Source organism: Rhipicephalus microplus, chromosome 1 (assembly GCF_043290135.1).
Source record: "Rhipicephalus microplus isolate Deutch F79 chromosome 1, USDA_Rmic, whole genome shotgun sequence".
Taxonomy (NCBI): Eukaryota; Metazoa; Arthropoda; class Arachnida; order Ixodida; family Ixodidae; genus Rhipicephalus; species Rhipicephalus microplus.
In genome coordinates, this window is record NC_134700.1 from 160,258,626 (window position 1) to 160,285,724 (window position 27,099).

General features: G+C 44.1%; 1 protein-coding gene across 3 annotated transcripts; it reads right to left on the reverse strand.

The window, feature by feature from the left end:
• Nucleotides 1-170: 170 nt before the first annotated feature.
• Nucleotides 171-23,495, reverse strand: LOC142801806 (nuclear pore glycoprotein p62-like). Of its 3 annotated transcripts, none has more exons than XM_075887562.1 (9): nucleotides 23,445-23,495; nucleotides 22,710-22,775; nucleotides 14,117-14,245; nucleotides 11,366-11,417; nucleotides 7,806-7,896; nucleotides 6,120-6,346; nucleotides 4,966-5,077; nucleotides 1,721-1,787; nucleotides 171-306 (listed from the first exon to the last, which is right to left on the reverse strand). In XM_075887562.1, the coding sequence occupies exons 2-9, from the start codon at nucleotides 22,768-22,770 to the stop codon at nucleotides 230-232; spliced, it is 816 nt and encodes a 271-aa protein (XP_075743677.1). In that variant the 5' UTR covers nucleotides 22,771-22,775; nucleotides 23,445-23,495; the 3' UTR covers nucleotides 171-229. The 3 variants fall into 3 exon arrangements, with proteins under 3 accessions (XP_075743677.1, XP_075743675.1, XP_075743676.1); XM_075887560.1 differs by lacking the exon at nucleotides 23,445-23,495 and adding an exon at nucleotides 23,298-23,438; XM_075887561.1 differs by lacking the exon at nucleotides 23,445-23,495 and adding an exon at nucleotides 23,261-23,438.
• Nucleotides 23,496-27,099: the final 3,604 nt, after the last annotated feature.

Here is a 27,099-nt window from a genome sequence, read left to right on the forward strand (position 1 = left end):
GCTATAATGTGCCAGTAGAAAGTATAAGACCGGGTTGGTTGGCAGATTATGGGGAAGGCCTTTGCCCTGCAGTGGGCGTAGTCAGGCTGATGATGATGACTGTATTCATGTTTTGCGGTGTTACATCAAAGTGCGATAAACTTGAATGTGTGTTAGAGTTCACACTGACATCAATGATGAAAACAGTTTATTAACACAGAAATGAAGAGGCTAGTGGGTTGCCTGGGTGTCAGCGCTTCAGCAGCGGGTCAGCTCTCTGCTGCTGGCAGGCACGCTCCAACTCTTGCAACTTCTGCTGCAACACACCTGCAGCACGAAGAACAGCTTTAAGATTACTGTGCTCATGTCAAGTGGAGTAGTCATCGATCAAGACCCATAAATTAATTTCTCAAATGAACTTCAAGACAACTCTAAATCCATCGATACATTCAGTAAGACGCACTCTACAGCTGCGTACAAAGCAGGCCAGTAGCCAGGAATTTTTCCTGGTAGAGGCCCACTTGCTGAAGACCTTGACTATTTTAGAGAAACACACCTTTTCATTACTTATTTTCGGTGAAACAATGCTCCCTGTTAGAATTCCGGAAAGGGTGCAGGCCCCTAAGAAACCCCCATAGACCACAGCAACTACAGTGCTGCCTACCCTTCTAAACGAACTCGAACTGAGAGACAGCAGTTTACTCACAATGCCTAAAAATTTAATTTCATGTATGGCTTCCTTGAACGTTCTGTTTTCCCCTGTAAAAACGGCATCTTGAGTGCTTTTCATGTTTCTGGAATTGGCATTGCAAGTTCAAATTTATGCCTACAACCAAAGCTCTTTTTGTACAGCCCATTGCAGCCAACACGACGGGGTGAGTCGAGTTGTAGATATTGTAGCTCTTACGCAACTGTACTCACCATAATTGGCACAGTAATTTTTTGTTTGTTATAAGCAAACTAATGCGATGCAATAAACCAAATCTCAAATCTTAAAACTAATTGCTAGTCAGTATAGCAGCCCTGTCACAGTAGTCAAACTTGTGGCAGACCCAGGATTGGATTAGAGTGACTGAGATGTAGTATGTTACTGAAGAGAGATGGTTAAACAATAAATTCGGTATGATCTATTTAGTTTTCTCTTAACCCGGGCTTTGCGCAATTCACCCGAGCACATCAAATGCAATTTTCTTATAAGCTTTGTATGCATTATTAAAATTACGAAGTTGTGTGCATCAAAACTACAATATGATCATAAGGCATGCCTCAGTGCGGGACTGCAAAGTAAAGTAAACTTCCTGGGGTTCTTAAAAGTGCTCCTGTAACTGAGTACAAGGCCTTTTTGGATTTCACCCGTATCAAAATGCTCCCATCACAGCACATGAATTCGGTTTTTCCCCCCTGGTTTCGCTAGAACCTTTCACATATACTAAAACACATTAATTTCTTTAGTGTTTTATTGAAGCAATGCCAATAAATAAGACTGATGTGGAAAAAAAAACAACAGTGCCATGCATCAGAAGACTCATGCAAAAGAACATACTTTCCACAAGTAAGCCAAACTGTCTGGGCACATTTACACACACGCACAAATGACACACGAATGAGAAAAAAATCTTTACCCTTTCTGGACACGAAAAATAGTGTAAGCTAACGTTAAAACCAACGGCACTGCAGCATAGGAAAAAAAAATGGTGCTTCGTGTTGTGACAGATGGGACATTCATGCTTCCATGTCTCACCTGAGTTGTGCTGCACCCACATAAGTGCGTCCATGTGAGAGTTCAGCACTTTTGAGATTTGCTGCAGCTGCAAGCGAGGAAAGGCACAAAAGTTGATGGCACGTCACGAGCTATAGTAAATCAGTTGGGACATACAAAGCACAGTCTTTCAGAAGTTGATGGAGCACACCAGCATTAATCTGTACCTGGTTTCGGTCCAGGTTTTTCAAAGGGTAAGTGTGAAATCGTTGCGCCAGTACATCTCGTTTGTATAAAAATGTGCTTTACGATAAAACCATGTCGACAAGCTTTTGCTCAGTATTTTTTTTTTTTCAGTTGTTACACTTGGAATGAGTACCACTCACCTCAGGGTCCTGTATGCTTTCCTTTACCAGCTTTATGTTTGTCACATTTTCTTTTCAAGCTGTTAAGCCTAAACACTGCCACGGTAGTACCTACGTCAACGTTTCTAGACTAAGTAAGTTGCAAAACTGAGCAATGTTGCGCGGCGCCGCCGCTGCCAGCGACAAATATGGCGCTGCTGTCGCATCCAGATTCACTCACTGCATGCTCGCTCACAGAACACCTAGCTCGCTCGTGTCACTCCCGTAACCTCCATCGCTGTGCATGTTGCAGTGCGTCGATATCTGTGGAGGCTTCTTTCTGCGTTAAAATTTTTGTGCTTCAGAGCACCCTGTTCTGCTTTGTATGTGTTGCATGTTTTCATCATGCCCGGATGTTGCGTTCTCAGCTGTAGAGTAGCTACAGGAAATAAGAGACACCACGACATTTCTTTTGTGCCCACGTGTACCTGAGCAGCGAGAGGTATGAGACCACGCTATTCCTCGTGCAGATAAGAAACTGCCTCAGCACCTCACGTGTGTGTGATATGCACTTTCATGAGAAGGACATCCTGAAGACTTTCACTCACGTCATATGGTAAAACGGTACAAATCGCAAGAGAAAAGTGGGACCTCGTCGAAGGATGCGTTCCACAAATATTCCCGAATTTGCCCGCTTACTTTTGTCGCGGGGCCCGCGACAAAGAAGCGAAAGCTGCCCGATAGTAGTGGGGTATTTTCCGGAATAGCATCGGCAAAAAAGAATAGACTATCTCCAAGCACTGAGCTCGAATACAGTGAAATAAGTCTCAACATGCCGTCATCTAGTGGCGTCATTTCACTTCAAGACATAGAAAACGTTATTTTGAATGCTGGCGGAAAGTTGTTGAGAATGGCGAGACAAGACGTCTTGTGGTGTTTCTAGGGCTCAAAGAAAAAAAAGAGCGCTATTCGTGGAGAAATGCGTTGTCGTTGCAGAAGACATGACAGTCACCATTAGCAGCCGTCACCATCACTTAGCCAATTGATTGATGATTGATTGATATGTGGGGTTTAACGTCCCAAAACCACTATATGATTATGAGAGACGCCGTAGTGGAGGGCTCTGGAAATTTAGACCACCTGGGGTTCTTTAACGTGCACCCAAATATGAGCACATGGGCCTACAACATTTCCGCCTCCATCGAAAATGCAGCCGCCGCAGCCGGGATTCGAACCCGCGCCCTGCGGGTCAGCAGCCGAGTACCTTAGCCACTAGACCACCGCGGCGGGGCATCACTTAGCCAAGTCACCTGGTAATGCAGATATCATCACCCAATGGGCCGAACTTCTGGAGGACATAGAAAAGCTGCAAGTGTGTTCATGCTGTCCCAATTGATTGATATGTGGGGTTTAACGTCCCAAAACCACCATATGATTATGAGAGACACCATAGTGGAGAGCTCCGAAAATTTTGACCACCTGGGGTTCTTCAACGTGCACCCAAATCTGAGCAAACGGGCCTACAGCATTTCCACCTCCATCGGAAATGCAGCGGCTGCAGACAGGATTCGATCCGGGACCTGCGGGTCAGCAGCCGAGTACCTTAGCCACTAGACCACCGCGGCGGGGCACGTTGTCCCAATGCGCCAGCAGGCAGACTCGTGAGTAATTACTACGAAGTGCTCACCGATACCCCAATGTGCGGTCTCTGCTCGAAGCTTTGGCTGCAGCTGTGTTAACAGGTTTCATTAGAGGAACTTCAGAAGAAGCAGAGGGAAGACATGCTCAAGAAAATGTCCGCATGCGTAGCTTTTTGATGGGCTAGGTTGCTAAAGAATGTGACAGACATGAAAAAAAAGAAAGCTGACTACATAACCAGACAAAAGCCACAAGATTGCGCCACATTATGGTAATTTATTTTCAAGCCCGAAAAACGCAGCCACAAAAGAGGATGCCAGACATTGTAATTGGGTTTTTCGCGTCTAAAAATTCATTGCGAACGTACACCAACTAGCAACTAACTGACAGACTCGTATGTTATGCTATATATATCAAGCATTGTTTATTGAGGGCAGTTCAGAAAACCATAATTATACTGTATTTGCCTTACACCACTAAATATGACGCAGTGTTAAGTTTCTGCGGCAGCACAGCAAATCTCGATAATATACTGTTGGTAAGCTCTTTCAGAACGGCCGCCACGGCGTCTTGCCGTGACGACTACGCGTTTTCGTCTGCTAGCGGAAGCTTGTTGCGGCGCCAGCGCCACCAAACCGGAAGCTGTCCCGAGGCCGTGTGCCGAGTAGTCTGACGCGGGGAGTTTTGCAACTTACCTAGTCTAGAAACGTTGACTTACGTCAAGTGTGACATGTTCCCACTGAAAGCAGTTACAACAATGATCAGCAAAAAGTACTTAGCATTCTATCTAAGATGTCAACTGTTCTTGTACACTTCCTTGTGCGGTTAAATTTTATAATAAAATCAACCAAGCTCTTGGTCTATTTGCATCTGGCGCTACTAACATTATCAATGTACTTACTTTACCATTTGGCTAATTAACTAATTGGTCGACATGATAGTACTCTGTCCTGTCACCTGCTGTTCCTCCATGTTTTGCGCACTAATGAAATTGACCAGTTTTGAGAAGTCATCACGTTACGTTTCCTCAAATCATACATCTTTTTCCTCTTCTCCTTAATAAAAGCAATAATGAGATTACACTATATAAGTATAAAAAAAGAACATTGATATTTAAACATCACTGAGTAGAACAAAAGGCAGGTCACAAGAAACAACAGGACAAGGTGCCTTATCCAGTCCATTACTCAAGATGCATTAGCTACAAATACTATACGAATAGCAGACACCAAAATTCCACCAAATACAGCTTCAAACTAGAACGAGTGAACACGATCACATTCCGAGAACTCAAACTGGACCGACCGGTTTGTCCTGCGCAGTAAATGCATTGGCTGCATTCAGCTGCTCTACGATGTCCTTAATGTCTCGAGACACGGAGTTGAGCTGGGAGTTGATGTTCTCGGCCATGTGGTACCTGCGACAAACAGCGAGGCAGCATGCTGTGTACTGTAGAACATTCAGTTAAAGTGAATGCTGATGCTACTACAGAAATTGTGGTATTTGACCAAAAGTATCAAAATCAGGCACCACATGATGACAGGGGCCAGCAAAGTTCAAAGGTTACAAGTTCTTTAAGACTGTAATTACTTCAAGATTATGCAGAGACAGGGCAGTACACATGGCAGCATGGAAAGTCCAAGAAAATGCTCATCCCAACCCGAAACATTGTTGCAACAGATTTGTTTAGGAAGAATTCATTGCGAGCACTCGAGGGCCCAAAACAGTAAGAAAGGCCTAGTTCACATGGCTGTCACTGTGGCAACACTTTCAGAAAGAAAGTAGAAACCTACAGTCAAATGTTCACCTCTGTGTTTTTGATTGTAGGATAGAACAATGAAGGTAATGGTAGAGTTCAACAGAGATAACACTAATACATTGCTAAACACTTTTGCGTCGAATCTAACTCTGCGGGACGACTCTGTGCCAAGGTTATTTATCTCTATTGTGGCCGGCACTTCCACCTACCTACTGTTCTAGTTTGCCTTTTTCGATAGACTGCCTACGACTACAACTGATCTCGTGAAAATGCATGCCCGTGAAACCAAAAATGGCAGTTGTGGGTACCTAACACCAGAGGTTAGATAAGGGACTCACTCATATTACAGTGAGGTAGTCTTATATTAGCTCTATACCAACAGGCCATTGCTCCCACCACCCGGTAGACCCAAAACACAGTCTGAGGCTTTCAGGCTTCAAGGATTGTGAACAGCAACACGAGCGAATATCATAATGCTTAAACACTTTATGCACTGAACATGACAGCTGTGTATCATAGCTACCAGGAATGTCCAGCATGAAAACACATCTGGAGGTATGTTGAAAAAGAAAAGTTTATTGAAAATTCCAAATCCTTGACAGCTGCAAACAACACTCTCCCACCTCCATTTCTATGTTCAGTGGTTCTACTTGGCAGGTATGCACTGGCTGTGATCGCACAAAACCAGCCCAACACTCACGTGTGTTCGCGCTCTAGGTCAGCGTGCTGCTGCACAGACAGGGCAGGCGCCTGCTTCATTGCGGCCTCGAGAGGTGCCAGAAGCCTCTCGAGCTCCCCTTGCTGGGCAGCCACGTAGTCCAGCTCGTGTTCCAGCCGCTGCTGGTCCAGCTGTGCATGCTCTACCAACGAGCTGAGCTGGCCCACTCGCTCGGCACTCGACAGCAGGGAACGGTCCCAAGCATTCACCTACACACATGCATGTGCATAGTAGGCCGTTGAACAAACACATCCGTGACGTCATAAAGTACTGATAAATCTATTTTTTTTAGCACAGTTAACAGGGCACGTAATATAGGTTGAAAGAAGGCAAATGAATCGAAGCTGGGTTTCTTTGCCCGACGCAAGCTAATCGAACAAACGAACAATGAAGCTAAGGAAAGTGTAGAGGACTTCATTTGCAGTAATCTAACTGCAGTACATTTAATGCAATACAAATGTGGAAATTGAAGTGGACAAAAAGACAGCTTGCCACCGGCTGGGCAAGCAGTCTTTTCATCCTTTTCAATTTCCTTACATTCGCAGTAGACTCTCTAGACTATTGAAATGTAAAGGGCCTCAGGATTTTGTTTGAATTATCATATGTTCTCATAAGTATGACTCACAACTAGAGTCACAGGGGCGAACATGGGAGAGGGGGGGGGGGCTGAGCTGTGCTCTCTTGGATTGATTTAACAGGGGGCAGGCGCTGCAATGACACCTTCCGAAGGTGAACTTTGTGCATGCCTATTGCCTATGACTAGAGTTGTGAGGTTTATTGTTTCCCAGCACTGTACGAACATCACACACAGCTCTGCATGATTGGCAGTAACATCTTTAGAAATGAGCAATTAGACCAACACTCATTATGAACAATGTGTGCACACAAGTGTAAATAAGGGACAACATGCGTTGTGTTCCGCGACTTGTAGTCTCTTCCCGATCATAAGACGCTGTCTCGCATGACACTATAAAACATTATACACCATTATAAAAAATTTGCGAAAATTAAAAAAAAATATGACAAAAAGTAAAAAAAAAAACATAAAAAATCTATGCTACTCTGCACAAAGCAAACATAGCATGTGGGATCTCTGGCATCCCCGCTCTCGGAACAAGCAGATGTAGCAGACGCGATCGATCAAACCAAAACATTCACATTTATTGACCTGCTTTTAAAACGATGGTATCACCATCCGAGTTGTATACACCACTAGCGACAGGCTGAAAAACCTTGTATGCACAATGCCAATACAATACATAAACAACATAACAAACAGAATGTGCCGCAAATGCAGCGTTTCTGACGTTCGAATCGCCCTGAGGGATTCACGGGAAACAAACTGTGGTGTCGTCCCCGGCGGACCCACCGCAGCAGAAGTAAGTTGCCTCACGCTGCCAACTCCAAGGAGACTCGCTATCGTTTCCCATGCTTTGGCCTAGCCTTTTCACTGCGGCAGCAGCGCGGTGGCGCATCTTAGTCTGTGTTCTTTGTCACAGCTGTGCCAATGCACCTTGTCCAACTATATCTGAAAATTTTGCAGCTAATGCAATCAGGGCGGATCACAGGGAAAGCTATGATATAAAATGAGAAAAAGATACAGGTGCGCAAAAATACTCAGCTTTCCCCAGCTGCATCACGCATCATGTCGCTCGTTTCCACACTCACCTGTGTGGCCTGGTCGATGAAGTTCCTCTCAAGCTCTTCCAGCTCTAGTTTCCATTGGTTGACCGACTCCTCCAGAAGCCGGTAGTGCATTCTGGAAAGCCAATCCATCCAAATGCACACCAGTGCACTATGAAGCTTCCGGCTACGTTCCATCGCCTTATTGCTTCGCCTCACTCTGTTTATTTAACTGGGCCCAAAGACTCAGTACAATGAATGAAAAGAGGGGAGGGAGGGCTATTTCACGAGTTAAAATTAACCGCTCCAGTTAAACGTGCAAAAAACAAACAACAGAAAAGATAAGAAAACATTATAGAAGACTAGGCAAAACTTTCAAAACCTTCCAACAGATATTCATTGTTATCTAGTATGAACAGACAATGCAGCAGTGAATTAATATAAACAGTACATATCAAAACTGCACAATGTGCGATTAAAGCTTTAATGTGGAGCTATGAAAGAAACAGCTAGTTCATGTTATGAAAAATCATTTAGCACTGCTTGAAGGACTGTTGCAATGAGTGCCTGAAACAATAGTATTCGGCAGCCCATTCCATTGCATAATAACCTGAAGTAAAAAGCGAAGGAGCTAAAAGCTAATGCAGAGCTAGTTATATTTCATGTGGCCTGAATGATTTAAAGGAACGCTAAAGAGAAAGGCAATTTCACTATATCATCCCTTTGTGACACAGCATCTTCGTTAAGAGACTCGACCCATTTTTTGCTCATTTCTGTGCATTTTTGGCAAGGAAGAGACTATTAACACTGAGCTAATGATACCTTAAGCATTCTTGTTGCTAGACGTTACTTTACAGTACACCTGGTTGAAATATTCTGCTACACGTGACCGTTTAGATGAAAACAATCCTGTGCTGAATGACACGTTGCATGAGGGGCATTTCAGCACGAATTTCAAAGTATACCTTTTCATAAAAAATGCTTGCTGCCAGCCAATACCTACTGCATGCCATTCAAGGGGGTCGCTAAATTCGGTTTATGAAGAAATATAGCATGACTGACAGTAGGATAAGTATCTGGATAATTGGTCACGTTGCTATTACAATTAACTACTGAAAAATACACCATAGTTTATTATAACACTTCCATTTTCTTTTAATTCAGTCTACAGAAGCTTGGTGTTAAATTCTGTAAATACAACAAATTTGCAAACAGCCAATCATAATGCGTGCTGCAAGAGGTTAAGAGTGAACTACCCCTTCAGACCAAAAACCCTGCGCTCTAGGTCCGGGGAGGTGTTTGGGAAAAGAAACAAAGAAAGAAGAAGAAAAAAAACTTGCGAGGATGCTTGAGCTCAGACTCGAATAGTAGAATACGACAGCGTAACCGGCCCTATACACATCGCTTTCTCAATTGCTGGCCTAGCTTCAGTTCTCGGTGCATGTCTCAATCACGCCGTAAAAAAAACCCGACAATGCATCGGTTGTTATAAACAATCCTAAAATGCACACTGCGAGTATATGTAGTTGTTCAGTGCCCGCTACGCCCTAACTCTTCCTTTTGTGAATCAGTCAAGGGCACAATGCATGTTTGTAAAGAAACACTTGAACCTATATGCAGCTGCTTACGTTATTATGCTTTTGCTGCTGATGATGATTAAATACAAGTGAGCGCTTTGCAGTCGGTGGGTCTTTAAAAACACCCACTCAATGTGCAATTAACATGTTCTCACACCTGGAACGATTCTATGCTTCTGTCATGCGATATTACATGTGTCAAGGAGACCTCTCCCGCTACCTGAGGTTCGTATAGTAGTAATGTCCCCCCCCCCCCCAAAAAAAAAAAACAGTTTCACTCAATGCTGTGGCTCTGCAGTAAAACATCTGCTGATCCGCGCATGTTCTGGGTTTGATTCTCGTTCGAACCAAAGATTTTTATTACTTATTTTATTTGCATGTTTCTTGATTTTTGGGTCACAGACAAAATGATTATTTTTCACTCACAAATGACGTCGACGAAATTTCTACGAAATGAGCTTTTTAGTGCTCTCGTGTTAAAAGCTCATTTTTGCACCAAATGGCTCAGACGACATATCTGGATGGCTTCTCCTTCTCCTAAATCCTACACAATTTTTTACTGGTGAAAATTTGTTGCAGAGTATTCTTATGGAGCAAGGGACTTAGCACACCCAGTTTATGGAAAGTTTACTTAAGGGCAGCACAGCTAACTGTACCACGAATTCCTACAAATCACTAAATATCAGTGCTTTTCTAAGCTAGCAGACTTTCTCAAAAATAAATTAGGAACTTTTTTAGCAGGCTCAATGCTTTGCATCAAGGAAGTGAGCATGATTTAAGAAGCAGCCTGTCATTGAGCACATAGCTCTCCATATGCGAGACATATATGTAACAAACTTCCGTGTCGAGAATGCCTTCTACACTCTGGCATGCGTCACAGGCACACGAAAGTCCACTTACGGCAGATATATGATTGCCACTGTTTTCGCTATTCACACAATTTTAACACATGTTTACCTTGGAATTCCTGCCTGAGATACATGCTAGCACTGTTGTCTGAGATATTTACTACTGCTCACATTGCACAACCTCGGTAACTACGGATGTCCAAGTACATTTATAAACAGAATAAGGATTTAAAAAATTTCGGCTTCACCCCGCAATAAAATAATAGATAATGTTTTGGTTATGTTTTTGCTCCGGTCAAAAAAAAAAGTTTTTGTTTTCAATTTTTGTTCCGTTCCTATACACTGCTTACGACTTTGCGCATGCTTTGTGCCCCCAAATCTTGCCAGTGGTCAGTGCACAACTGACTACCAGCCACGCACTCGTGTACTCCCTTCAAAAGTGGATTGTTCTATATACATGTATCCTAATTTTCAGTGGTAGTTGACAGAATGTAGAAAAGCGAGACATGAGGTTGCAAGTAGAGATCTTAACTGGACATGACATCCCGTGTCTTTCTGTGACTTCGCAGTGGTGGTGCGACCCACAAATAACGAGACTCTTTAAATAATATTACTTTAATTTATTAGCAGTATATCACCAGGGTGCCATTAATTTTGTCTGTGCACCAACAAAAACATGTGTGTCACACAAATTGGGCAGACCCCACAACTCTGCACCGATCCTCTAAAAACGATGAGAACCCACACATGCCTAACGGCAACTAAGACTGTGCGTGAAAAACTAAGCACATGTGGAAATCCAGAAAAGACAATGCATGTCGCAAAATGGAGGCAAACGACAGAAGTATGGAAAACTTTAATAAAGCACTTGTTAAATTCAAAAGAAATTCGTGAACAGACATATTAAATTTGGTTGCAGGGTTCTGCAGCTAACAAATTTCAACACAAATTTCCTGTTAGATAAAATGTGCCTCGAAGTTTACATGACCACTCTGATATGCACACATATAACATGCAACGCATAGACCAAATGTGGTACTTTTCTGACAAGGCCTTTTTAGAAGAAGCTAAATATACAGATGCAACAGCCTCAAAAAAGAGACACCGTTTGGTGCCGCTAATGTTGGCACAGAATGTTGGCACAGAATGTTGGCACAGAATGTTGCAACAGTCTACTCACGTCGAAGATGATGCCGCAGTGCCAGCTGTCTGTGCTGGTGCTTGAGTAGTAACTGCCAAAGAGCGAATCGCGAATCATCAAACTGAAATTTCTCCTGTAGTGCAGCAGCTAATAAGCATGCGGCAATGGCTCAACGGAAAACTACCCTTTCATACCAAAAACAGTACTTTTGCTATGAGAAGGTGCTCGAAAGCCAAAACAAAAACTTGACTTGAGCTTCGCCTTCAAGAATAGAACATGATAGCTTAATTCATTGATTGATTGATATGTGGGGTTTAACGTCCCAAAACCACCATATGATTATGAGAGACGCCGTAGTGGAGGGCTCCGGAAATTTCGACCACCTGGGGTTCTTTAACGTGCACCCAAATCTGAGCAAAAAGGCCTACAACATTTCCACCTCCATCGGAAATGCAGCTGCCGCAGCCGGGATTCGATCCCGCGACATGCGGGTCAGCAGCCGAGTACCTTAGCCACTAGACCACCGCGACGGGGCTTGATAGAGTAATCCATGGCGTTTGAAATCTCTTCTTGAAAACCTGCAGATTCTCAGTTAATACACTCATGACAGAAGACACTGACCATAAATTGAAAAATGTGTAATTTTTTTTGTTTGATACTTTGTTTAGATTAACTTTGGAGGAAGATGCCAACAACCAAACTGAACTATTGACCACAAGGTTTTGGCTGTAGGCTGCCAAAATTTCATTCTCTTAGATAATTCTTGTTTAGTTTATGTGACAGTATAGTTGCACTTATTATTAGGTAATAACCCCTTAACATGTCCATAAATTTTGAAACTTAGGAATCTACAGAAACGCCATTTCAGCATGGTGTCGGTACTACTCACCGACAACCAAATTTGCTACTAATTAAAGTGTTGTTACCAATCAAATGACCCCAACAAGTTGATGCGAATGCTTGACGCTATAAAATGTATGAGACATAACTTTTGGAGAGAATGCAGCTTTCACAAGCAAAGAAATTCAAATGAGTACTAGTGCGAAGGCATAAAAATGCATGTTCCTGATAACACAATGTTTCACTTACAATTCCCAACAAAATGCCAATGACTAAAAAAAAAGTACCTTGTTATTTTAAAGATTGCTAGGGTGAGAACATAGAAAACTATAGAAATTTGAAGGCACTGAAACAAGGTTTTCGTAGCACCTGTGTGCAGCAAGAAGCTTGCTAATCACTAAGTCTATTTATGAAATGAAAACAAACAATTTTCACAAAACATTCGTTGCCATAATTTTCTGATCTGCAGTGCAAATGAGGTTGTACACGTAACATACGCAGCAAGATGTGATACCCAACATGATAGCAATTATACTGTAGGAAATGAGTGAGACCCTATCAATCAAGGTAGTGTTGCACTGGTTTGTGTTTCCATGATCACGCACGCACTACCACTTAACATGGCTTTTCGTCCCACCAGTTACTGTGAAGGCGCTACCGCTTCTCAACACTCGCCCTTTCTTCTCGTAACAAGCGTAGCATAATTGTTAGGGTTTTACATTTTACAACCACAATACGAATATGAGGGTTGCTTAGTGGGGGGGCTCCAGAAATCTTTAATACCTGGCAATTGTTCATAGTGTAGCTAAATCAAATTGCAAGCGACCTTTAGCATTTTGTCTCCGCCAAAATGCAGCCGCCAAGGCCGAGACCTGATCCCACGATCGAGTAAGCAGTCGAGTATCGTGACCACTGCACCACCACGGCGGATGATGCATAGAATAAAGCAAGGGTATCTAATAGCATATAAGACTTTAGCACAAGTTGTGGTGCACCTCAGCAATAGCAGACTACAAACAGCGATCCGTACTACTCCTTTGGGCAGTAGCAAGGCTTGTCCACCGAGCAACTACACACGCTAGAGTTTGTTGCTTCCAATGGCAAATTCAAAATAAGAACCCTGTTCAAATTGTGAAAAGAAAGCACGATTCTGTCATTAGAATTCCTATACTTTCCATTTCCACTTGGCACGTTGTTGCTAACTGGCAGTTTTCCTCAACATCACGCCTCTTTTGGTGCCTATGAGGAATTCTTAAATAAATAAAAAAAAATGATATGTACCCTGCATGACTTGAGCTCAATTCGGGTCATTAGCTGTTAAAGATGTCTCCCCGCCCCCCTTGCTTAATTTTTATACTGACATCATCACAACTAGCCTTAAAGTCTAGGGTTTGCCGGACACCCACCTGACTGTGGAAACACATAGACGAAGGAAACACAACGCCGACTCTAGTGAAAATAGATTCTTAAAAAGTTGTTTCAGCTCCATTATGAGAGCCAAAACGTCTCATTAAGAACGCCTTTTTGAGAATATATTTTTATTTTGGCCAGTGCTGTGTTTCCTTCATCCACAACTAGCCTTATGAATAGAAGACATACGTAAGTCTTGGTGTGCGTAGTGATGCCATGTAAGCACCAATAAGACCAGGTTTGCCATTTGTAGACAAAATTTAAACACCGAGCCTTAAATAGCTCAAAAACGTTGGGACATTACAAGTCTGACACCTTTTCATGTGCAACATGCGTGTCGCAGGCTTCCTACAATTACAAAAATACTGAGCGGTACAGTGCAAAGTAAAATAAGGATAGAAAAAAGGCAAGAACAGGAGCTTTGTTCTTTCTTCTGTGTTTATTTGCACAGTACCACTTAGTAACTATAGAAGGTCAGCAAGCCCACTTTGCTATCCTTCAATCACTGTTTTTAAAAAGAGCAAAATGCTGTAGTCTTACCAGCTGTGGCAGTGGTGGTGGTGGCTGGCACTGCAGTGGCAGCGGCCGGTGCAGATGTCAAGCCCGTCAATGGCTGTGGCGTGCCAAAGTTGAACGTAGTGGATGGCTTGTTTGTCCCAAAGGAAAATGCTGGAAGCCCGAGCAAAGTAGCTAATTGGGCTAGTTCGAACATACTCATCATGATCAGCACACAAAAAAATAAACCTGAAGGCACTGTGTCGTGCACTTTCTTGTGTTTTCGTGTTCTTTTTTTGTGTGTTGATTGTGATGAGTAGACGTAAGATTCGCAGCCACTTTACACAGCGTGTCATTTGTAACACTAACTGAAGAAAACCACTTCTAAAATATCATTGCTAACATGCTGAATGGGTACACTTCGCTTGGGACAGCACAGACGACATGTCAGCACCCTCCCCTGTGGCCTATTTTATCTCATGTTCACAATAACTGTTGGGGCTTCCTATTCTAAAACCGCGAATATGGGGGGTGCCGTAGTGGCAGGCTCCAGAAATTTAGACCAACTGAGGTTCCTTGATGATGTTTGATGTTTTATGGCGCAAGGGCCATTTCACGGCCAAAGAGCGCCAGTTCATCTTACTGAAAAAATGGACAATGATTGCGATAAGCGGCTGTATGAGGGCCATAAAATTCCTCGCGGTAAGGCGGGTAAAAACATACAAGTAATAAAATCATGACCATGCCGTGAAAGATGTGTGTGGTGTGAATAGATGACAAAAGTTGGTGATAATAAAAGACGATGGTGGATATGTATGACTTTAGCATAAGTGCCTCACTCGTTAATACCCTTGCGTCCAAGGGCCGTGAGGCAAGTGCTTTCTTGTGTAACCACCGTAGCAAAAACCTCTCTGGAGAGGTCATGCTACGGGATGCCCGGGTATATAACATGAAAACTATGAATTTCTTTAAAAAACGCTAACAATGATTTGTGACTGAAAAGCGGTTCCCTACCGATGAACATTGCAGGGTGTAAAGGTATATGTTGTCGGTAGAGTAATGGAAAGTGTTGTTTTCTTACAGTGTCCAATTGTTTGCACTCAATTAAAATGTGAAGGACTGTCAATGCTTCACCACATCTGTCACACAATGGTGGATCGCCACCGGACAAAAGGTGTGTGTGTGTCGTGTATGTGTGTCCTATCCTGAGTCTCGTTAGTATTACCTCTGTATAACGCGATTTCGATACTGGCAGCCAATGACCAAGGTGTGGCTTAATAACGTGTAGTTTGTTTTGTGCGTGTGTATCCCACTTGCTCTGCCAGTATACTCTGAGGTTTCGTTTGAGGGATGGTTTAAGATCGAGGGCCGGGATTGATATGGGTGTAGGGGCAGTGCTTTTGTGCACGGATGCAGCGAGCTGATCCGCCCTCACGTTGCCTTGAATCTCACGGTGCCCCGGCACCCAGCACACTACAACATGTTGTTTGAGTGTGTAAAGTGTGCATAAAATGGAGTAAAATGAGACAAGGACTGGGTTTTTTTGTTTTTTAAGACTGTGCAGAGCCGTTACCACACTTAGGGAGTCTGTATAAATTACTGCTTTTTGTATTTGTAATTGTTTGATGTGTTTAGCTGCCACAAGTATCGCGTACGCTTCCGCTGTGAAGATACTTGTGCGTGGATGTAGTGGACCAGCATCCGAAAAGGATGGGCCTACAGCAGCGTAGGACACAGAGGAGTTAGTCTTGGAGGCATCTGTGAAGAACTCAGGACATGTGTATTTGTGTTGAAGTTCCAAAAAGTATGTTCGGATATGGGCAACAGGTGCATGTTTTGTAACTTCTAGGAAAGACACATCGCAGTCTATAGTCTGCCATTGCCACGGTGGCAGATATGCTATAGGAGCCATTAAACTGTGCTCTAGTGAGATTCCAGTTTCCTCAGCTAGACTCTTCAGGCGAATAGAGAAGGGCTGCCTCATCGAAGGCCTGTTTTGAAACAAAATTGAGCTCGACAAATCATGAATAGTAGAGTATGAGGGGTGCTTCTTGTCTGCTTTCACCTTAAGGTAATAAACAAAGGACATGTAAGTTCTCTGCAGATGAAGCGACCACTCATTTGACTCAACATAAAGGCTTTCCACGGGGCTGGTGCGAAAAGCCCCCGTAGAAAGGCGGATGCCCAAATGATGCACGGGGTCCAGCATCTTCAAAGCACTTTGTGTTGCAGACTGATAAACAACGGCCCCATAATCTAAGCGGGTGCGAATGAGGCTTCTATATAGGTTCATGAGACATTGCCTGTCACTACCCCACCTAGTACGTGACAACACTTTTAAAACATTCATGGCTTTTAAACATTTTGTTTTTAGATACTTGATGTGCGGTACGAAGGTCAACTTGTTGTCCAAGATTAATCCTAAGAATTTATGCTCCGTATTAACAGACAGACGCTGACCGTTCAGTTCAATGTCGGGTTCTGAGTGCATGCCTCTCTTTCTGGAGAACAGGACACACGTGCTTTTTTGTGGGTTCAGTCGGAATCCGTTTTCCTCTGCCCATTTTGAGAGCTTGTTTAAACCTAACTGAACCTGCCGCTCACACATTGCCAGATTGCAAGACCTGAAGCCAAGCTGGACGTCATCGACATATGTACAATAAAACATATTGCGAGGGATGGTCAAGCGCAAAGAATTCATTTTTATGAGAAAAAGTGTGCAACTAAGTACACCACCTTGTGGAACGCCTGTTTCCTGGACAAATGTTTGGGAATGAACCGTGCCCACTCGGACACGGAATGTCCGGTTTGACAGGTAACTTTTGATTATGTGAAACATTGTTCCGCGCACGCCAAGGTGGGATAGATCTCTTAGAATTCCAAAACGCCATGTTGTATCATAAGCCTTTTCGATATCGAGGAACACAGAGAGAAAATATTGTTTATGGACGAAGGCGTCTCTGATCTGTGCCTCGATACGAACAAGGTGGTCTGTCGTGGATCTACTCTCTCGAAACCCGCACTGAAATGGGTCGAGCAAATTGTTTGTTTCAAGAAAGTGTACAAGTCGGCAGTTTATCATTTTTTCGAAGACTTTGCACAAGCAGCTTGTAAGTGCAATAGGCCTATAACTCGAAGCTAAAGAAGGGTCCCTGCCCTCTTTCAAAATGGGAATAACAATAGCCTCTTTCCAGGAGGTAGGAATAGTGCCAGAAGACCAAATGTCATTGATTGTACAAACAAAGTAAGGTTTTTTGGGTTTCGTTTGGTAGGTTTTTTAACATTTCATACATCACACGGTCAGAACCTGGGGCAGAAGTACTGAGGGAGTTCAGAGATGTTCGGAGCTCAGCAAGACTGAAAGCTTGGTTATATCCCTCGTATCTAGTGGATTTGTGTTCAAGTTTCTGCTTTTCTATTCTTGTTCTGTATTTTTGGAAAGTGTCAGTATAGTGGGAGGAGCTGGATACCTGTTCGAAGTGCGCACCGAGGAAGTTTGCCTGATCTTCCAAGGTATCACCCTGAGTGTTTACGAGTGGAAGTGTGTGTACTTGTTTTCCTGCTATCCTACGGACCATGTCCCAGACTTTAGCCTCCTGTGTGTATGAATTAACCCCTGATAAAAACTTCTGCCAGCTTTCTCTTCTGGCCTGCCGACGCGTTCTCCTGCCTTGAGACTTTATTTTCTTGAAGGTTTCAAGATTTTCGGCTGTCGGCGAGTTCCGAAGCAGCCTCCAAGCTCTGTTTTGCTGTTTGCGCGCGTTTCGGCATTCAGAGTTCCACCATGGCACACGTCGTTTTCCAGGGTGTCCATTTGTTTGTGGGATGCATTTTGTTGCAGCATCGATCAAAAACGCTGTGAAGTAGTTCACAGCAACATCAATGTTCAAAGTACAGATGTCATTCCAACCTAGACTAGCAATAGTATAAAACTGTTCCCAGTCGGCTCTGTTTATGAGCCACTTGGGAACACGTGATGGACACTCAGTTACTGTCGTTGTGCTCAAAACTACGGGGAAGTGGTCACTTCCGTACGGATTACTGACGACTTTCCACTGGAGTAGAGGCACAAGAGATGGAGATACTATGCTCAGGTCTATGGAGGAGTAGGTGTTATTGGCGAGATTATAATAGGTTGGTTCTTTTCGGTTTAGGAGACACGCGCTCGACGAGAGAAGGAACTGTTCGATCAGTCGACCTCGCGCGTCATACCGAGAGTCTCCCCATAGCCTGCTATGCGCATTAAAGTCTCCAAGGAGAACATAAGGTTCCGGAAGTTCATCAATTAAAGAGTGTAAATCACGTTTTTGCAGCTGATAGCTAGGAGGAATGTAAATGGTGCAGACTGTGATCAGTTTATCAAAAAGAACCGCTCGAACAGCCACTGCCTCAAGGGATGTTTGGAGTTGCAAGTGTGTGCATGCAATTCCTTGATTCACTATGATGGCAACACCTCCGGATGATGTCATGGCATCATCACGGTCCTTTCGAAAAATAACGTATTTGCGAAGAAAATTTGTGTGTTTTGAATTAAGGTGTGTTTCTTGTACACACAGCACTTTTGGTGAGTGTTCGTGTAGAAGTTCTTGGATGTCGTCAAGGTTTCTGAGAAGGCCCCTGACGTTCCATTGTATAATTTGAGTGTTCATGGTGAATGTAAAATAATGCTGTGTGTACGAAAAGGGAGTGGCTGTTTAGACTGGGAGTTTGAGTTCACTTAACAGGGCCGTCACCAGGCCCTGTTATTTGTTTTTTTGTTTTCTTGGCGCGCTCCAAGGAGCCACGCCGCTCTTTCGGCACCAAGGGTGCCGACGTATCCATTGCCTCCTCGGAGGCACTGGGTGCCCGCACGTGCGGGCTGTTAGTTTGGATTTTGGGCCTCGCCTGGTGAGGGGAGGCCTTGAGACCCGAAGACTCTGGAGTCTCCGGTCTCTGTTTGGGAGTAGGCGGTGTAGCCTGGGCTACAGCCGCCTTGGGGGCAGGTGCCACAGCCGACGGCTCGCTCTGCGCAGGCCGAAGGGGTGGCGAGGGCTGGTGCGGCGTTGCCCCCTGACGCGCCGCATCAGCATATGTTGCGCCGTAAAATGGCGACACTCTTCGTCTTGCTTCTTTGAATGTGATGTTTTCTTTCACTTTAAGAGTGATTATTTCTTTTTCTTTCTTCCAGTTAGGACACGAACCCGAATACGCGGCGTGTTCTCCGTCACAATTCACGCAGTGAGGCGTAGTAACACAGTTATCAGATGGGTGGCCGTGGCTACCACATCTTGCACAAGTTTCCTGACCCCGGCAGTTCTGCGAGCCATGACCAAATCGTTGACATTTATAACACCGTCTTGGATTGGGAATGTAGGGACGGACAGAGAGTTTGATGTATCCTGTGTCTATAGATGAAGGCAGTGTGCTAGATGCAAAAGTGAGTATTATATGTTTGGTAGGTATTTCTTTGTTTTCGCGTCTGATGACGATTCGTTTCACATCCGTGACATTTTGCTCTTTCCACCCTTCAAGCAGTTCCTGTTCAGACATTTCAAGAAGGTCTGTGTCTGAAACAACTCCGCGTGAGGTGTTCATTGATCTATGAGGTGAGACAGATACTGGGATATTACCAAATGCTTTGAGACTGCCAAGTTTTTCGTAGTGGTGTTTTTCTGTCAGCTCAAGGAGAAGGTCTCCGCTAGCCATCTTTGTAACCTTGTATCCTGGGCCAAAAAGCTCAGTCAGAGATTTAGCAACGAGAAATGGAGATATGGCTCTGGCTTGTTTTGTTGGCTTTTCGCTGTGCACTACATGAAATTTCGGATAGCATTGTCTGGGTTGGTTGAAAATTATTGATTCATCGGTGCGTCCCCTCTTAAGCGGAAGACGATCAAGGAGATGGGGAAATGCAGGTGTTCCCATAGCAGTGTACTTTTTTTCGGCAGCAATGGCGACCACCCACCATGGAGTCCAACCAGGGGACGCTGAAGCACTTAATAACATATGGCTGCAGACGCCAGCCGTACATTGCCACTATAACCAAATATAACTACTCAAGGTTGAGTAATTACACAAGGTTAACCCTTGCCGCCAGGAAAAAACGGAAGTAAATGGAAGAGAGAAGAAGACAGGACCGATTTAAAGATGAGAAAAGACTAAGATGTAGGAAGAGAGAGATAGGAAAAGGCGACTGCCGATTTCCCCTGGGTGGGTCAGCCCAGGGGTGCCGTCTACGTGAAGCCGGGGCCAAAGGGGTGTGTTGCCTCTGCCGGGGGGCCTTAAAGGTCCAATCACCCAGCGTCAGCTCAACCCCCAGGATCCCCTTTTCCCCGGACACGGCAAAGCCACGCACGGCTAGGCGTGGGAGGGAGCCGAAACTCCCCCGTTAGCTCGGGTCCATGGTGTCGCTACACACCAAACGCCTACTTGCGCAGGCGCCCCTGCGGGGAACTGAGGTTCCTTAAAATGCACCTGTACACAAGGTTCTTAGCATTTCACTTCCATCAATATGCAGCCACAGCAGCCAGGATTCGATCTCACAACCATCAGCTCAGCATTCGAGCATCTTAACCACCGAACCTTTGTCTTTCGCGCTGCTTAAGAAAAGTAACATTAGGAGACTCGTCTACTCTTGAATTCTGAAACAAAACAGTAAATGCTCGCTAATCAGACCCCCGTCAACTTGAAGAATCAGATATTTCAGATGTGTTCCCTGGTGCTGGCCAGCATATGCACTGTTTGATGGCGTAAAACTTGCGTTCATACAGTCCCATTCAGCCACAATCCAGTAGCACGGACTATCCACGGAGCGCAAGAGAGTGTAAACCGCATTTGCAGACAAGTGAAATGAGGCAGTGTTCCCTGAATAGCCATCCTAATCAGTTAGTGACCACAACTTCATCAACCGCTGAGCAGAACTCAGCAGCTTGGTTTTAACTTGGATGTAATGCGTGCACAATGTTGCAAACTCAAACATGGCGGAAGCTGTTGAATATGAAGGGCTTTCAGCCACGGTTGGCATGCTGACATAAAACTCATTTGCTACATCACGATACATGAAATATCAGTTGCAGGCCATTCTACCTGAAGAACAACTATTCTTATGTGTGCATAGTGGTAGTGCAGAGATGGATTTGGGCCAATTAAATAAGAGAGTATAGCACAAGTGTCGCATTAAGAATGAAGCTGCGGGATGACGCAAATGGCGACTTTTACACTGCTCTTGCACACACACACACACACACACACACACACACACACACACACACACACACACACACAAAAACTATATTATTGTAACAGAGTTTGTTTATTGTTTGCTTGATACTTTTGATAAATCAGTATTAAGTTAATTGGGACATTTCGTGCAGTTCCATTAAAAAAATAAAAGAATCAGTGCACACATTCACAGTGTCGAGCTAACTCGAGTCTTGGTCATTCTTTTTATAGTGGGCAAAGATGTACAATAATGAAACCAATGGTGTTTTGTTAACCACTGCCTCATACCCACTAATGAATTTTTCGTTGCTGATAAATAGAAATTAGGTGTCTTGTTACTATCTATAAAGATCACGAATTTCACAAAGCACTTAGTGCATCACAATCAAAACATCGTGTCAGAACTGTTTTGAGCTGCTTACATTCCTATTTCATCCATTCGAGCTTCCTACATCCAGTGGCAAGTTATCTTTTTGCCCACTTTTCTTTCATGACATTTTAGCCACTACAATCAACATCCCCCATACTTTTCTTGGTTGCTTTATCTGCTAGTTCTAATTTATGTTATGTCTAACGAAGATAAATGAGCCCTCAAAGTTCCTCTTTTTTTTGTTCATTCACAGAGAGGTTCTCGTTCTGGCAGACTAGATGCCTTATGGCAGTATACGAGGAATATAGGTCAGCTGCAAGCTCGTAAAAGCATGACGTGCCTTGCGAAGCCAATAAGCAGAAAAAGTGTTCACTCGTCATTATGGTTACTAGCACCCCTGATTTAACAGTCTCACATTAAATGCACATATATACCCAATAAAGTGGACCGGGGGATGTCCACCACTGTAGCTCCATTAATAGAGCATCAGACGCATTATTTGAAGGTGGCAGGTTCAGCCCCTGCCTGTGGCAAGTTATCTTTTCATTTACTTTACCTTTTTTTATATTTACCTTACAGTTACTGCAATTGACATCACCTATAAATTTCCTTGGCTTCCATGTCTGTTGGCTTTAATTAACATATTTCTTAGTTACTTTCGTTTTGTACTTCAATGTTGCTCAGAAAAGCTGGTAAACAGGCGAACTGAGTATATGTATTGCATGTGCTCCCAACTGCATTAAGAGACTGAAGTGCGAAAAATTGAAAACGTAGGATTCGCTGCTATGAGCAAGAAGTCGCGCGAGACTGCACATCAGTCAGCAACCTTTCTGAGAGTGCTCTGGTCATCCACGCATGAGGTGTGGGCTCGCGCTCAGTCTGCAGTCAGTACTGACGAAGGTGCATCATTTAGTGTCAAATTCTCACTTCATTATTTTTCAACCTGTCCGAAAAATAGCCCCGATCAATCGTAGAAGAAACGTCGCTGCTTGACAGGCTCTGCATTTCACTGAACCTCTGCTCCTAAAACAAGTACGATGCATGCTAAGGAGACAAACTTAGGAAACGCACATGTCGTGGCAGCGGCAGGGGTGCCGAAGGTGAAGGAAGTCGTTGTGCTGCTGCCCAACATTTTGCCTGTATAAAGAAAATATCAATGAACTGGTGAGGCAGTGAGACCAGGCACTTTGCAAGGGACAGTTACACACAAGTTTGCAAGCTGTTCGTATGAAATATGAGATCTCCCTATAGAGCAGTGTGTTACACATGCATGTGCGCGCGCACGCACTCACACACACGCGCGCGATCGATCGATCGAACGGCAATGGTGACAGGGTGGGATGTGGTTGGTGTCTCTGTGGGCCTGTCTACAATATTATGACCTTTCGTACCAGCAGAACTGCAGACCTATTTACGTCAACTGAACAGAGGTCCGCAAAGTGCTAGCGTACGACGCATGAGAAACGCTAACGCAAAGTTTCGCGCGCCCTTCACCGGATTATATAACACGTAATTTTAGCCAGCACAATTGAAACAGCATCCGAAAACGTGACCACAGATGACTGGTCCTGAAAATTGGCCATTGTCAACATGTAATGTACACACGCTGAAACAGGGCGCACCTAAATAAGGATAAGTACTGCTACACGTAGAAAATACCTTCGGTGCGTAGGAAGGCTACTTGTTAAAGCCTCAAAGTCACCGCGTGCTTTCTAAAATTTTGGGTTTACACGATAGTAATTCACTGTAACCACGACTACTAAAACCTAAAACTTCAAACTCAAACTCGGCGAACTAAACACAAACCAGATTGACTCGTCTTGGATTGGATCGCTCATTATTTGCTAAGCTGCTGTTGCTTCATTGGGAACTTTTTGAATGAAGGGCCGCTAGAGTAAGTAGCCATACATAACTTAGAGGAATCTTGCATAAAATTTACTAAAATTAACATTACAAAACTCTATGGAGTCTTGGGTTTGCGGAACAGCAATACAAATCTGAACACGCCTGCGTCAGAAACAAGTATAGTGAGCTAGAATAGAAATAGATAAGAAACAGTTAACGTTTTGGCGATTGGAAACCAAAGAAAAATGTAAAACTAAATAGTTAGAAAAAGAAATATATTTTGACGTAAAAGGCAGAAAATGGGGCTGTGAACTCGTTTTTTTTTTAAAAATCAAAGTAGGCAAGACCAAAGAGAATACATAAAACTTGCTGGAGTGAAAGCTGCCTATGCGTCAGCGGCGTCGCTACGGGAGAGAGTGAAGCCGCGCCGAGAGTGCGGCGGCCATGTTGCCAGTGGCAGAAAAGAGCCTGCTGCGAATTTATGCTTCATGGTGCTGCGGGTGAAGTGACTCATGTGTTTATAAAGCAACGAAAACAAATAATTCTGGTTGTAAATGTTTATTGCGACTTGTACGCAGCAAGTGGCATGTAGAGAAGTCAATTAAAGCGTATATGCATCAAATAGCGATGCCAAAAGCAAACACATCATCGAAAACATAGGTGCCCTACTGGTGGTTGAAAATTATTGCATTTGTCAAAAGAGGTCCCACCTTACTTTTGACCGATTCTCGGTTTTTTTTCCTTCGTCATGTCTTGTATCCTCACTTTTACGTATTGTTCGGCGATTTGCCTGCACAAACTGTAAACCTGATTATCAAGCGTATCAAAGTCTAGGACGTTCTGCTCTAGTTTATGAAACCAGTTTTTCTCGGAGGAAGCTCATAGAACTTTCAGGATGAGGTGTTTAGCTCTTGACTTCACCGTTGTAATGGAATCACATTCAGCCTGCAGCCGCCTCAGTCCTCGACTTCTTTACAGAGGCTAATGTCATCTCATGACGGTGAAACAAGACCACATCGCCTCTTACATTTAATTAAAGGTGTCAGCTCATCTGAGTGCATGGCTGCTATGCACTCTTCACAGGTAGTTGCAGTTAGACCTTTCGAACAATGAAGCCTGCTATGTATGGCACCACGGAACCGACAAAAACAGAAAAGCTTTCGGGCTAGTCAATGCGATGCGTATTGTCGTGGTAATCGGGCTGCAGGACTGGGGCCTTGCGCATGTCAGTGAGATTGCTTCTTGGATCTACCATGGCCGCAAGAGTCGTTGCATTCAATACGGAGAGAAAATCTTGGGAGCAGTGTCCAGAACTTGAAGACGTGACTTCCGTCTGAACCAATAGACACTTGTATGCAGCCATAAACTGCGAAGCTGTTGGGTTGTTGTTATGGCCGCCTCATCCACGTATTGATTCAAAGAAGTTTTCGGCATAGTCTTGACTGAGTTTGTGTGTCAGTAAGTATTTCAGCTGACCCTGGCTGACAAGTCTGTCAAACATTCTTTCCGTGCTTGCCATGCGTATCCAAAAAGCAATGAATCCATTTTTTTTGTCAGCCCTTCGGTCACTGCCGGATCTCTCAGCCCCTTTATGTACGCTGGAGTCTCCGCAAAAAACGACTTCCAGAATGTTTCGTTCCCCTGCCGAAGGGGCGCTTTGTACGACTTTGCCAGCGGGTTCCTGGAGTTTAAGATGTCAAACAAGAGATCAAAAGTTCTAACAAACGTAGATATTGTGCTGGCACCCTTCAATTGCGGCAGCTTTAGCTTTTGTTCGCAGAAGTCCAAAGCGTCGGCAACTAAGGCACTCTATCAGTTGTACATCATATCATACCTTCATTTTCTTGCTTTTCCCATTGGACGTGGGCTTTCGTAAGTTTGTTTCCAAGCCACAACCCTTCTTCACGTTGAAGTGCCTTCAATTCCACTTCATAACCCCCTTTCACATGCTTCCCTTCAATGTCAAAGAGCTGGTTAAAGCACTCTGGCGCGAACTGCACAGAGCGAAGTTATCTCAGTCTTTCGCATTCTACTTCTCACGGTGAACGCCCCACTCCCAGAGGCTCCGCGTTACGGGATCTTTAGGAAACCTGTAAAACAAATCCGGACTATTATGTTTTGCACGCTTAGATCACGTCAGCTATAGCTCCCTTCAGTAACGAGCGCGGAATGGCTATGTCGAAGAGGTTTTCGTGTACGTACAGGTGGAATGTGAGGCCACAACATTTTTTCAACCTGTTGGCACATCCGTAAACGACGCAAGAGGCAACCATTGTAACCCATTTGTCTTTGCATGCCGACAATGTGAAACAATAACGGACGAAATCAGCAGCTCGCCATGGCACTGAGCACGCTTTTTGCCACTGGCAAGATGGCGGCAGCTGGCTTCACTCGCACAGCGCCCCTTCCACTCCAGCAAGTTTTATGTATCCTCCTTGGGCAAGACATGCGGCTTAAAGGGGCCCTCTAACACTACTGAAGCACCCGTTTTTTATTTGTGGTTTGCGTAGACCGATAGTTGGAGGTACTTTTAGCATTGGTCAAAGTGCGGACATCATATGATTTAGTATTTTAATCGAAAAATAAACTCATTACATCGCTGCCGACCACATTACTACTTAGTGGCACTCATCACAACTTTGCAGGCAGAAATGACGCCGGAAAGTTGCCACCACATGATAGATAAACGTAACGTTAGAAGTGATCGTGGTGTTGGATGAAAACTGATGAAGACGCTAATCTGTTTCATTTTTGTCTCTGTGCTTTTCCATTGAACACTAAACAGATGCGACCACAACAAAAAAGATACACGCCGTGCGCTTGCCATCTCGGGGCCATAAAGAGTCTCACAATGCCTCAGAAATACCAACTAGCGTTTGATGTTTACTTGATCGACATCTCTGGAAAGACACGATATGTTTTCCACTATATGGACATAATTGTCTATTTTTAAAGCTCTTTGAAAGTTCCTGTGTGTTTTTAGCGGCGATAGCTGCACTATCCCGGCCTTTTTCTACGTAGTTTGAGGCCTCCCAAATGCACATACAAATCGCCGAATGGGCTCGTTTTCTTCGTGACACCAGTCGAACAAAATGCGTTAAAGGGGCCCTGAAACACCTTTTCAAGTAACCATGGAACGAATTCACTGGGAGAGTTTATCGCCTCACGGATTCAATGCCGCAAAAAATATTAAGAATCCGTCTAGGGCGAGGAAAGTTACAAAAGTTTGTCGCATGCTGCAATTGCATTCTTTCTTTTCTCGTCCCGACGAAAGCACTGGAAGCTAAGCAGGGAGGGGTGGCAGGGGCAAAAAAACTACGTCACCCGCGCCTTGTGACCTTGAGCACTTTTATCTTTTTTCCTTCGAATACGCGACTTTTTCTGTGTGATCGCGCGCGCATGCGTGGACAAGTAGTGGCCTGCCGTGGCGATCTCTAACGGGCTTTTTCGCTTCACGGCCAGGTTAGACTGCACCTCGGCGCTCCCTTCTTACAGTCTTCGCAACGGGTGTAGTACATGCCTCTTGCCACTCTTTTGAGGGGGGCGCTGTGACCCTGCCATCTTTCAGCTACTTGTACATGAAGAATGTCGATACAAAATGGAGAAAGCGAACCAG